At 45.9% G+C, this 13,154-nt stretch overlaps 1 protein-coding gene across 1 annotated transcript in view; it reads left to right on the forward strand.

Moving 5' to 3' along the window:
* Nucleotides 1-4,109: 4,109 nt before the first annotated feature.
* The window catches only part of CCDC60 (coiled-coil domain containing 60), a 157,346-nt gene continuing 148,301 nt past the window's right edge, over nt 4,110-13,154 (forward strand). Inside the window, exon 1 of the mRNA XM_035016716.1 lies at nt 4,110-4,199. Coding sequence (XP_034872607.1) covers nt 4,110-4,199 — 90 coding nt within the window. The remainder of the gene's footprint in view (nt 4,200-13,154) is intronic.

A 13,154-nucleotide genomic window follows, 5' to 3' on the forward strand; every position in this document is an offset into this window, starting at 1 on the left:
AGAAAACGATGACTTTTCCAATAGGTTTTTAATGCCAAACATATGTACTCCTTGCCGAAATTCAAGTGTTTAGCAGATTCTGAGATTTCATTTCAACTACCCCAGCTGGCGTCCAACACATTCCACAATTTTTCTTCTACTTGATAACGTCTATTTTTAATCCCTTCAGATGCCTTTCTTTTTGGCAAATTGGGAGGAGAGAGTGCCTGTCGCTCCGCGTCTTTCAGTTTGTATTTTGCATAAATCAACCAGGAATTAAGAATTAAACAATCACTTCATATCTTAGTTGTCAAATATTTCACTGTTGGGAGATGCATTTGCATATCTGAAAACATGTTGGCCTCTCGGTACGTCAGGGATGTGGAGAATATATGAAGAAACTCATTGGGATACCAATGGGAACAACAGCAAGAAAGTGACTTGGGGCCAGGTGATCAAGGAAGATAGCAAGTCCACGTAACTAGATGAGGGGGAGGGCCTGACCTCCCTGGTTATTCCAGTCAACACTGACCTATGTCAGGTTCTCCAGAAGCAGACCCAGAACAAGAGTTTGGATAGAAGGGGTTTCCTTGGGGGGGGCCATCCAAGCAGTACCTCAAGGGGGTGGGGAAGCGAAACAGGGAAAATGAGGAAGCCAATGCTGGGTCATCCATGAACAGGCAACTGCTATCAGCAAGTCAATCCTGAAGGAGACCTCTGGGGGATTACAGACCACACTCCAGAGATGTCCTACCCACGGGGCCAGCAGGTGAGGTATTAACCACAAACTCCTGCCCGTCATTACTTTCCATCTACCCCTGTGGGTGTTAACTTCTTGCACGTCCAGGCTGCTCAGTTCAAAGAGAACACAGGCTTATGGCCCTATGGTTCCCAAACTAGGCACCGAGGCACCCCAGGGTGCCACAGAACATTCACAAGAGAGGATAAGGATACTTTAAATATTTGAGGGAAACAAGGCGACATCTATCCAACACTGCGTGAGCTTCATAACCCCCAGTACCATAGAATGTGACCTTATTTGGTTGAATACCTCTAGTGCTGGGGATCTCATTCTCTCCCTATGGAACATACCCCTTCTTAAACAGAAAAGGGAAGTAGCATACCTTGAGCCCTTACTGGGTACTAGGTTCTATACATTCATTATTTCACTTAGTGCTCCCACCTGTATAAGGAGGGCATGACCATCACTATTTACATATGTGGTGAAATTGAGACTTGGAGAAGTAAAATCCCTTGACCAGGATCTCATTACCAATAAATGGCAGAGCCAAGATTCAACACATGTCCTTTCAATTTCAGAGCCTTTTCTACTTGGAAATGTTACATGGCTCTGACAGGTGGGTGTTAATAACAAAAGAAGTAAGAGCTGACATTTACTGAGCTCTTCCTTTTTTCTAGGCCTGGTACTTCACATGGATTATCTGTTTGGTTTTCCTCATAGTCCTATAAGATTATCACTGAGGCTGCTCAGCAGCCAAGTCAGTCTGGCCCCAGAGCTTATGCCTTTTATTTATTTATTTATTTATAAATATTTTATCTATTTATTTTAGAGAGAGAGCGAGTGAGCAGGGGGAGGGGCAGAGGGGGAGAGAGAGAGAGAATCTGGAGCAGTCTCCGCCCTGGGCACAGAGCCCGATGCAGGACTCAATCCTATGACCCAGAGATCATGGATCTCATGACTCAACTGACTGAGCCACCCAGGTGCCCGGAACTTATGCCTTTTAAATGGTACTCTGCTGTGTATTTCCTTATATTGAGCCTAAACCCTCTTCCTATTCTCTGGACGCATACAGAGCTAGTGGAGTCCTTCTTCACCAAGCCTGCCCCTCAAAGCTGTATGAAGACAGCCCTTTGTCTTTCTGTTCAGAGCTGAATATTTTCCATCCTGTCTCGCTTTCTCATCCCAACTCATCCCCAGCCCCATCTACTGAACACAGCTCAGTTTATCTGCATCTTTCTGAAAGCACTTGCTGATTGCTTAATGCTGCCCACAAAGGAAACAGGAGGACCAAAACTTCCTGTGAAAGGGAAGGTCAGACTGAGTCTTCAGACTATGGTGAAAAAAGTTATGACTTCCAAGCATCAGCGTCTGGAGCTGTGTGACAGGGCATTTTGTATTTGATGGAGGGCCATCTTGCAGCAGATGCCTTCTAAAGAGAAACTGAGGTCATCGCATGGCCAAGTTGACATCATAATCCTCAGCAGCTCAAGGTTTAGAGATAAAACATGAATCAGATTGATTCCGTGTGAAATAATGCCAAGGATAAAAGATGCAAATTGGAACATGTGCAGTCTATCTTACACAAGCTGAGAACCTACCCCATAGGGTTATTGGAAGAATTAAACAAATTAATGTATGGAAAGTGCTTAGTAGAGCACCTGGCATGGAACGAATGATCAATAAGTATTAGTATTAATATCAGCTGTGAAATGAACACTGCATGTAAAAATGAGTAATTCTTTCTGGGGATGAGATGTCAGGAAATAATAATAGTTGCCACTAGGATTCTTTATGTGCTCAGCCTTTACATATATTATCTGTTTTAATCCTTGACAACCTGTGGAAAACTTATTTCCCCCTTTCTAAAGATATGGAAGCCAAGGCTCAGCAAAGTTAGGCATCTTATGCTGGGTCATGAAGCTAAATGGTTAAGAACTTGGGTTTTAGACTCAAACAGGTCTGGCTTTTTTTTTTTTTTTTTTAATTTTTTTTTTTTTTTTAGGGGGGGGGGCAGGCTTCCTGAGGAGCAGGGAGCCCGATGTGGGACTTGATCCCAGGACCCCAGGATCACAACTTGAGCTGAGGGCAGACGCCACCCAGGCACCCCAAGGCTTTTTTTTTTTAAGATTTATTTATTTATTTTGGAGAGAGAGAGTGAGCGCAGGGGGTAGGGGCAGAGGAAGAGAGAGAATCTCAAGCAGACTCCCTGCTGAGCGGTGAGCGCAGAGTGTGTGGGGCTCCACATGGGGCTCAATCCCACCACCCCAAGATCATGATCTGAGCAGAAATCAAAAGTCCCACGCTCAACCGACTGAGCTACCCAGGAACCCCAAACAGGTCTGGTTTTGAATCCCAACTCAGGAGCTTCCTGTGTAACCTAAAGCATGTGATTCAATTTCTCTGTGCCTCAGTTTCCTAGTCTGTTAAATAGGGTAATAAAATACTTTCCTTAAAGATGTGCTATGAGGAGTGAGTCAATATATGTAAAATACTCAGAGCAATGTCTAGCACATTCTAAATACTCATTAAATGTATACATGTATGTGGGGGGGCTTTGAAGTATGCATAGGAGTTTGTCAGGTGGAAACAGGAGAGAAATAGGCATCTCAAGTTAAAGTAGTTGTGGGGCTAAAGGCACACATTTAGCTACCCAACCTAAGGCACAAGAAATCACTAGTGGGTTAGTGGCAGGACAGGGCAGAGTTTGGAAGGAAGGAGTTGCTTGTAGTTAGGTGGAAAGAAAAGGTCTTCAGGTCTAAGAGGAGAAATCGGAGTTTGGAGAATGTGGCTCCCTGGTTAGTCCCAGCTCCCAGCCACCATCCCAGCTGCTCAGTAGAGTTCGCGACTCCGCCCCCACCAATCCCAGCCAATGAGGAAGCCCTCCACTGCGTCTCGTTGCCAGGCAACTGAGTTGACCACTGCCTGGCAGTTAGCTGGCTTTCTCTACCTAGCAGTGGAAACCTGAGCCTCACGCCTGGGCCACCTTAGGGAAGGGGGCTGGTGGCCCCTCTGTGGGCCCCCTTCAGATTTTGTCAGTGGAGTCTAATTTTTTTTGTTGTTGTTCGTATTTTATTTTCGTTTGTAGTACAGAAAGATATCCCCTTCCAAAGAGGGGAAAGCTCGTGAAAGTTTGTTAACTTTCTAAAAACTGAGTAATTCCGGGCTTGCCTAATTCCACCCCCTCTGGACTTCCTTATTCTGTTAGCGGGAAACCCAGATGATTTGCTTTCCTTACTCCTGGGTCAGAAGCCTCTTTGGAGCCTGTGTAATTGGCTTTGGGAATCAGGAAAAAATTGCTGGAGCCTCTCACACCAGTGGCTGCTGAAGTAGAAGATTCTGGAAAAACCCCTCTTTGAGGGGCCCAGGCTATGCCCGAGGGATTTCCAAGATGACCAAGACACCAGCCACCAAGAAGATGCAGAGTGTCCCCAACTCGGGGGCCCTCTGGCCCTTTTATGTCTCAGAGCATCAAACACAGGTAGGTCTCCCCTCTCCGCCGAAACCAAGCATGTTTTCAAGACCAAGTGAAATAGAAATTAGCCTTCAGGCCAACAAGGGACAGGGGAAGAGAGGAGTCCTGGTGTAATTAAATTGTCGAGACACATCCCTGTTGCTATCAATGGTTGGTTTCTCGTAAAGAATGAGAACGCCAGGCAGAACACTGAGCTGGGCCATCCTATTAGCCAGTAATTCCAAAATGATAGAATAACTCAGCAGTGACACTGTAGAACATCAGAAAAAAATTAAGATGAATTGTAGGCTTGCCATTGCAGAAATTATTTTTGGAGATCCACTGGGCTCGAGATACGGGCACATCCCCTCTCTTATGGAAAGATTGCAGAGTCAAACTTTCGGTTGTGAAGCCTTGACTCTGCTGCTCGCCAACTATTGATAAAAGACAGGTTGCTTAGCACCCCTGAGCCTTTATTTCCTCGTGTCTGCAAATGAGACCAGGAACATCAATTAGGCAGAAACAGTGTTAGGACTAAGGAAGCTATGGAAGTTGGTTAGCAGGATGCTAACACTTGATAGTGTGTATGTATGACATAAAATTCTGTTGTTGATTTAAAAAAACAGAGAAAAATCATTAATATGTACTTCATGACCACAGTCAAGTGTTTCTGTTTTCAAATGATCACTGATGTAGGAAAGATGTTATTAGGGTTCGAAGCCGACGGCCAAGAAAGTCTTGAGACGTCTTTGGTGCAAAAAAGTGGTTTTATTAAAGCACAGGGATAGGACCATGAAGAGTGGCCCATTATATACTTTCAAGTTAGGAGGGGGTGAGAGATAGCGGAAGTCTCTAAGGAATTTTGCAAGCAAGGTTTCCAGGACCTTGAGGGGGCTAGCTATTGTTGGGAAAAGGTCATTTATTACCGTCTAATAAAACCTTAGTCATGAGACCCTTCAGATGTATATCGGTGGGCCATATGCTTGGGGGATGACTGCCAACACGTAACTTGGAGGGTTTAGAGATAAAGGAAGTTTCCAAAGGAATTCTTACACGTTAAAGTAGACTTACAGGATCCTGGGGGGTTGGGGGAGAGGTGGTCAGGCTAGGACTGCCTTTTGCCCTTAGCAAAGTCTTAACATTGAGGCAGTTGAATCCCTAGAGGAATGTCACTCCCTGTTTCAAGGACTTGTCAATGGGCTGTAGGTAGTAAGGAAATTTAATAATTTTTCTTCTGCCTTTGTTTCCCACATCAGTCATAAGTGGGTAGGCCCGTTCTGTCTTTGTTAAGTGTGTCTTTGTTATTGTATCCGCACACTGCACACTGTATGTCACCACTGATTGGCCAAGGTAGGGGAACAGTGGGAAGGAGAGTCACAGGCAACCCCAGCCCACTGTGGCGTATCTTATGGCTCAGAGTCCTGCCCCAGAAAGGAGGGCCTGGGGAGAAATCGGTGCCCAAAGGAGAGCTTAAAATTCACCCCTGGTTCCCTGGTAGTCCAAAGTGTTTCTGAGCTTCTCCCTTCTGAGAATTAACACATCTGTAAGCACCCCTCATTGTTCAACAATCTTAGTGAGCTCACTCTGCAAGATGCAGTCTGTATGTATCTCCTTTCATCTCAAAATGCTACACAGAAGTGAGTTCCATCTGGAGCAGTCCCCTCTGGGACTGAACTTCTTTAGCAATGTGGGGAGAGAATGAGGAGCGAAGTGGGCTTTTAGGAAGCAGAGGGGAGTGTGAGAGCTTGGGCAGTGGACCCAAACAGCCTGGGTTTGAACCCTGGATCTGCTCCTTAGCAGCCCTATGTCCTTGGGCAATTTGCAGAATGTCTCTGCTTCTGTGTTACCATCTGTCAAAGGCGGAATCTCATTGGGCCTTCTCTTGACACATAGCGAACACTCCCTAGAATTTAGTTACATTGTTATTTCATCCATTTAGCAAACATTTATGGAACCCCTGTTACTGCTAAACACTTGCTCTTGTAACGAATGGGACTTGATCTTAAATATTTCATGATCTATAGTGTATATGTTTGGGATGGGAAGTGAAGGATAAGAAATAGGTAATTATAATGCTGAGTAAAAAGCATCGTTGGGTATTGTGAGAATTCAGAGAAGGACAGCTAACTTGTCTGCGTGTGTGTGTGTGTGTGTGTGTGTGTCAGATTTGTGGAGGGAAGAACCCATGTACCCAAGTAAATGCAAAAGAGTTTTCCATCTTGGGATAGAGAGATGAAGAAAGTAGAGGAAGGTACAGAGGTTGGAATGGTCATGTCTTTCTTGGGAAGAGGGTTGGTGGAACTCAGGAAGGTCAAGAAAAGGGAAGGCGGTTTCCAGGGAACTGTTGGATAAACTAAGACTTCAGGCACAAAAGCTTCCTTGAAATCCCACTGCCCCTGCCCCACTTTCAAGGAAATAATGAAGACCCTAGGGTGTCACAGGCTCACAGCTGAATTAGCATGCTTTTAGAAATTGCAACTTCTTAGAGCTACTGTAAAGCATTGGTTAACCTAAACGAAGCTAACTAGAAAGTGACAAACCGGGCGCCTGGGTGGCTCAGTTGGTTAAGCGACTGCCTTCGGCTCAGGTCATGATCCTGGAATTCCGGGATCGAGTCCCGCATCGGGCTCCCTGCTCGGCAGGGAGTCTGTTTCTCCCTCTGACCCTCCTCCCTCTCATGCTCTCTGTCTCTCATTCTCTCTGTCTCAAATAAATAAATAAAAAATCTTTAAAAAAAAAAAAAAGAAAGAAAGTGACAAACCACAAGAAAATGTGTACAGATTAGGATCAACTTCTGGTGTCAAACCAAATCAAACCAATAATAATTGCAGCAATGTTAATAACAGTGGGAACAGTTGGCACGTCTGGAGTATTTACCACCTGCCGGATTCTGAGCTAGATCTTTCAGAACCATCTGCAACACTTCAAGGTGAGCTGTTACCTCCTCACAAGAGGGATGGCAACATGGAGAACCAGGGAGAACAGATCCCTTATCCAAGGACACTGGCCAGCAGGGAACAGATTTGAACTTGGATCTGTCTCCAGGGTTGAAGCACTCCCTGCCTGCCCATGCTAATCAAGCAGTGAGAGAGAGGTTAGCATGCACCACAGGGGGATAGAAAAAGAAGGTGTAAGTGTGGTCATCGGCTTCAAATCGCTTTCAGGTTTATTGGGGGGCAGAGGGGTGCCACATAGAGGATGACAAATGCCAGGCAGCCTGGTAAGCATCCACTGAGGAGTGCTTGAGGAAGGAGCTGGTTTCTCAGAGGAGAAGGGTGAGGCCACACTGGGCTGCACAGTAATACCACCGACTACGGGTCCCCCATGCCCTAGTGTAATGACACGTGGGGGAACCCCCCCAACCCCGAAAGGATCCTGAAGCCCTCTGAAGCGAGGCATTTTCCTTCTTACAGGATGGAAGGTGCTACATGGTAACTAATGTTCCAGTGGCATCCTGCCTTGCACAGTCTTCATGTCGTTTTTAAAAACATGAATAAGACGCAAATCCTCTGCTGGAGTGTCTTTTGTTGAGGAAACCTTGCAGCCCCCCCTCCCATGTTGGGCTCCCTAATCTTTGAGGGAGTTCCTTTTCCCTTTGTTTCCCAAGGAAGCAAAAGAGAAGACTAATGGGATTAGCCATGGGGAAGGGAGGGGATCAGGGTGTGTACAGATTACCAGGAACACATTTTCTCCCTTGAAAGGGGCTAAAAAAAGAGAGGCACTTAGCACACACCACCCCCAAGTTCTAGAATGGAAATGCAGAAATGGCATTTGGCAAAAACTATAAAGCTGTGGAATCCTTTAGACACGCTCTGTCTCTCGGTGCCTGAAGTTTCTACCATGCTGTCATTAAACACCCAGAGAGAAAAGAAGCAACCCTAATTTGGGCAGATCCTGACAGCCAGGATTCATACTTGGCGCTCTGTTCATATCCTAGCTTAGTGTTAAAAAGATTCTTCAGCAAACAACGTGAGTTCAAACCCCAACTTTGCCACTTACCAGGTTGTGTGGCCTTGAGCAAATGAGTTACCTGAGCCTCAGTTTCCACATCTGTGATAACGGGCACATCGCATTTTATCTAATTTAAGACATCTTCCATTTCAAGATGCGTCATAATCTTTTTGCGCCACTAAGAAAGAAAACTCTACTGATTAAACTATAACCTACTTTCAATTATAAGATATGCCCCAGTTTCAGAGATGCTAAATGTGGAAAGAAAACGTGCATCTTAGAATAGATGAAACAGCTAAAAGTGCTCCCTTGTCGTAGGGTGTTGTGGGGATTAGATGAGCTGATATGGGTAAAGCTCTTAGAACAGAGCCTGGCTCAGAGTAAATACTATGAACTGTTAGTCAATATGGCTTTGTTTAATTCTCTATCGGCTCTGTGATAGAGGTGTTCTTATTAACCCCTTTAGCACCTGGGTAGACTGAGGCTGGAAGAGGTCCCAGGTCTAGTTCTCTGCCAAGAGGGGAGAAGGGAGCAAATTAAGCAGAATCCCAGGCATAGAGAAGACCTTGGCCTGAGCATCTCTGCCCCCCGCCCCGCCCTCCAGCCTCCACCCCTGTGCCTGACCCCTACCCCTGTATGAGAACAGAAATGCCCAGAGAAGGTCTCAGGAGTCCAGCCCAGTTATATACCCAGTTGGGCTGCCTGGAATCAGAAAAGGAGAACGAAGGTATTTTAGAAAGCGATCCCCCAACAAGAGAAACCTGGAGTCTCAGCATAAGTCATTCCTAGCCGCAAACATGAAATGATTTTCCTTCTTGTCCAGATAGGAGAAATTGTGGCCTGAAGAGGTAAGTGGTGAGTCATCGCCCGTCTTTGTTGGAAGTGGCCTCAGCGCTGGTTGATTTCTCTGGCCTCTAATCACAGAGACCACGCCCCCTGCCCCGAATCACTGATTACGCTGGGGAAAAAAAAAGAAAGAAAGAATAAAAACTCTCCGGACCACTTGAGATTCAATTCTGAAGAATCCCAAAGGCTGCACGCACCTTCATTTTTATACGACTCATGACTTAGGCCAGGGAAATAGCAACCAGTCCTTTTCTCTCTCTAAGGGATTCTTCTGGCTCCATTGTCAACTGCATGAGATGATTGCAGAATTCAAGTTGCTTTGTTTTGTTGTTTTTCTTTCTGCCCTGATGCTTTGGGCTGGTAATGCCTGCCTTGGTGAATCTTGCTGTGTCTAATTGCAGGTCCATGTGATAGTGAGCTCCCCTCCATGATAAATTGTGGGGAAGGTGCACGTTCATTACCTTCTGACATGGGAAGAGCGATAGGCACTTTCTTTATGCTGGACCAAATGAAGCAAGCTCTTTGTCTGGGCTGCAAAGAGGCAGCTGCTCCCCATGGGGGGCGGGGGGTGGGCGCAGTAGAAGAAACACATCAAAGAATCTAACAGATGTGATATAAACTCAGTGACTAGGGAGGAGCTCTGCCTTTGAGGTCAAACAAAGGTGGGTTCAAATCCCCTCTTTGACAGTCTCTAGTAGGACGTTCTGTGAAATGGGTCGAATTATAATCGGGTCTACTGCATCGACGTTTTGGAAGGATTCAATAAAATCACACATGTGAAATACTGAGCACAATATTGGGACACAGTTACCCCCACCCCCACCCCCGTAAGTGATGGCGGTAATCATTACCAGTGCTCCTCGTTCTCAGACTGGACAGGAGTGTCACTCACCGCTTTGAAGACATGTCAGCCCAGATATGAAGTCTGGAGGAGGCTGTGTGTTAACTGCAAAGTCCCACAGTGAGGCCAAGTCCCGGCTTAAGGGCAGAAGGGAAGAAGTGGGTCGAAGGATATTTTTTTAGAACTGGCCTGAGAGTAGATGTGCATGAAGGGTGGGGTGCCCTGCAGGAGAAAGTTCATTTGGGTAACAAATGCTTAACCCAGTTAAAAACCCTAGTTGTAAAAAAGGGAGTGCCCCTATTCTGAGTTTCTTGGATTTAACTCTCTCGGGCCAGTCCCATCATTCATGTTTGAATCCCATGAAGAACCAGAAGGAAATGAGAAAAAAAGGAAAACTCTATGTATCAATTAGGATCATTTTTGGTTACAAGTAAGAGAAAAACCGAAAAGCAGTGACATAAACAAATATGAATTTATTTTCCTCATACAAGAAATCTGGAGGTGAATGCCTGATGGTATTGGTTCAGAAGCTCACCAGTATAGGAACGGACAGGTCTTTTCCCCTCATGGTCATAGAATGGCTGCCCCAGCTCCAGGCATCATATTCATATCCCAGCACAAAGAGGAGAAAGTGGAGAGTGTGAGCTATGTTTGTCCCTTTTATGAAGGCCTTCCAGGAACTTTGCTATTTACTCTTATGTTTCATTTGCCAGAATAGTGTTGCCTGCCTTTTCTAACTGCAAGAACACCTGGGATAGTGTGTATCTAGCATGAGTGTGGAAAGCAAGGGCAAAGGAGAGACGAAAGTATGGGAGATAGGTATTAGATGGAGTAATCAGCAGTGACTGTGAATCACAAATGATTTCCCAAAAACTCAGATACTGGGTGTCCCAAGCAACCCGGTGACTGGGGGGCTCTGGGGCCAGGGGAAGGGTAGAGGCCCTCAATGGAAGCATTCAGTCCTTTAACGAATATTTGTATATGCCAACCATGATGCTAATGTTGGGGATACAGAAGTGAAAAAAGGCAATCACATGAGACACCCTTCTGGAAACTGAAAAAAAATAGAGAGGGATAACAGGAAGAGAGAGAGCTGAGACAGTGGAATGTGCGCCATCTTTATTCCTATGAGCCCCCATCTAGTTCCACCGTTGCAGGGGGTGCTTGAAGAAACTCGGGTTAGACAAGCCTCTGCATGACTGTGGAATGAGCCCTGTCCTCGACCCCCTTTCAGCAATCCCACAGCCTCCAAATACTCAGCTGTGAGCTGTGAAATTTAGAAGCTGCAGAATCTATGTGGGGTTCAGTGGCAAGTAAGCACTTGCAGAAAATCTGACAGAAGCCAATTAAACCTTTCTTGGACTGAATAAACCAACATATTTTTCTCGAAGATCTTTCTGACAGCAGCTAACTTCAAAATCATAATGGTTGGTAATGGGATACCTTCTATCATGAGATGGTGGCATTTTTCCCTTCTAAATTCCTGTGTTCAAACTCTACTGAGAAAATTTCTTGCAGGGCTCAATTTTGATCGAATGCCTTTCTGCCTAAATTGGAATTTATGCAATCGGTAGTTTTATTTAATAACTCAAAAATTAGCTATGTCTGGCGACCGGCTTGCAAACCTGGAAATGCCTCGGGGTTTCTGGGTTTCACAAAATGAGATTATACTGCTGGGATGGTTTCTGGGATGGGTTCAGCATTGTTGGGGCTTCAAAGGGTCCACGGTGGGCTGTAGCTCAGTGGTAGAAAAGACAGGGACTAATGCCCCATAGTGGCCTGGGAGAGGGGCAGAGTCACCTTCTACGGTATATGTTTAACACCTATCATGACAGATTTTTTGGCGGGGAGTCTTCTCTCAAGGAACCCACAATTCCATTGGGAGAACAAATTCATAAATATCCATGAATCAAGACAGCAAATAAGAAGTACCAAAAAGAGGGCGCCTGGGTGGCTCAGTTGGTTAAGCGACTGCCTTCGGCTCAGGTCATGATCCTGGAGTCCCAGGATCGAGTCCCGCATCGGGCTCCTTGCTCAGCGGGGAGTCTGCTTCTCCCTCTGACCCTCCCCCCTCTCATGCTCTCTCTCTCTATCTCATTCTCTCTCAAATAAATAAATAAAATCTTAAAAAAAAAAAAGAAGTACCAAAAAGAAAAGTAGGGACGGGTGGGTGGCTCAGATTGGTTAGGCGTCTGCCTTTGGCTCAGGTTGTGATCCCAGGGTCCTGGGATGGGGCCCCACGTTGGGCTCCTGGCTCAGCAGGGAGCCTGCTTCTCCCTCTGCCTCTCCCCCTGCTCATGCTCTCTCTCTCTGTGTCTCAAATGAATAAATAATTAAAAAAAAAACTTAAAAAAACAACCATATAGGAGCTTGGAGGTAAAAATAAGTTCTATCATGGGAAGACATGCACAGTGAAGCCTTCAGGGCTGAATCCTCAACATTGGCTAGATGGAGGTTGAGGTGGTACGAGACACTGAACCAAAGCTAGCATTTACTTTCTAATAGGGGAAGGGGCAGGGCAGAGGACTACCATGCTCCTCCAGGGAGCACGTTCTTTCTTTCCTGGAACGCTGTCTGACAAAATGCTGCCCCACAGAGCTCCAGTAGATAAACCGTTCCACACTATCCCTCTTCATACACAAAGTTACCCAAGTTTCCATCCCAGGGGGCTGTCAAGTTAGAGAGGATTTCGCTCCATGGGTTCTCATTAAAGCTTTCAATCATCAGAAAGGTCCAGTGTGTTATTTCTTTCAAGGCTTTGAATTTCGGCAGAGTAGGGTTTCTCGATCTTGGCACTATTAACATTTTGGGCCAATAAGCTGTCCTGGGCTTTGGAGAATGTTGAGCAGCATCCCTGGCCTCTGTCCATTAGACATCAGTAGCAGCCCCCTCCCCAGGTTGTGACAATCAAGCCTGTGTCAATCAAGCCTGCGTTCAGATCTTGACGAGTGTCCCCTAGGGGACAAGTTTATCCTGGGTAGAGAACCACGGTGGTGGAGGACTCCTACAGTCCTCAACACCTTGCCCCAGTTGAATGCTTATCTGATGGTGAGACTTTTCCTCTTACAATAAATGATGCCCTTGTGCACCCAATTGTTCTGGCAGAAACCCAAACTTCCTCTTTGACCCCTCCCTCCCCATCAACCCTTAGCTCCAACCAACTGCCTCAGGGCAGGTGTTCTGCCCGACCCTGCCTCCTTCCCCAAGGTCGCTATCTGGTCCAGGCTACCACTGTCTGTTTCCAGGCCCCCTAACTGGGCCTCATTACCTTCAATTTGACCTTCCAACCCGTTCTCTTCCAATGCAAGTAGGATATTGTCATTCCCCTGAATAGGACAATTAAA

The sequence above is a fragment of the Mirounga leonina genome, unplaced genomic scaffold, assembly GCF_011800145.1.
Source record: "Mirounga leonina isolate KUSES-001 unplaced genomic scaffold, KU_Mleo_1.0 Mir_171, whole genome shotgun sequence".
In the NCBI taxonomy this organism is placed as follows: domain Eukaryota; kingdom Metazoa; phylum Chordata; class Mammalia; order Carnivora; family Phocidae; genus Mirounga; species Mirounga leonina.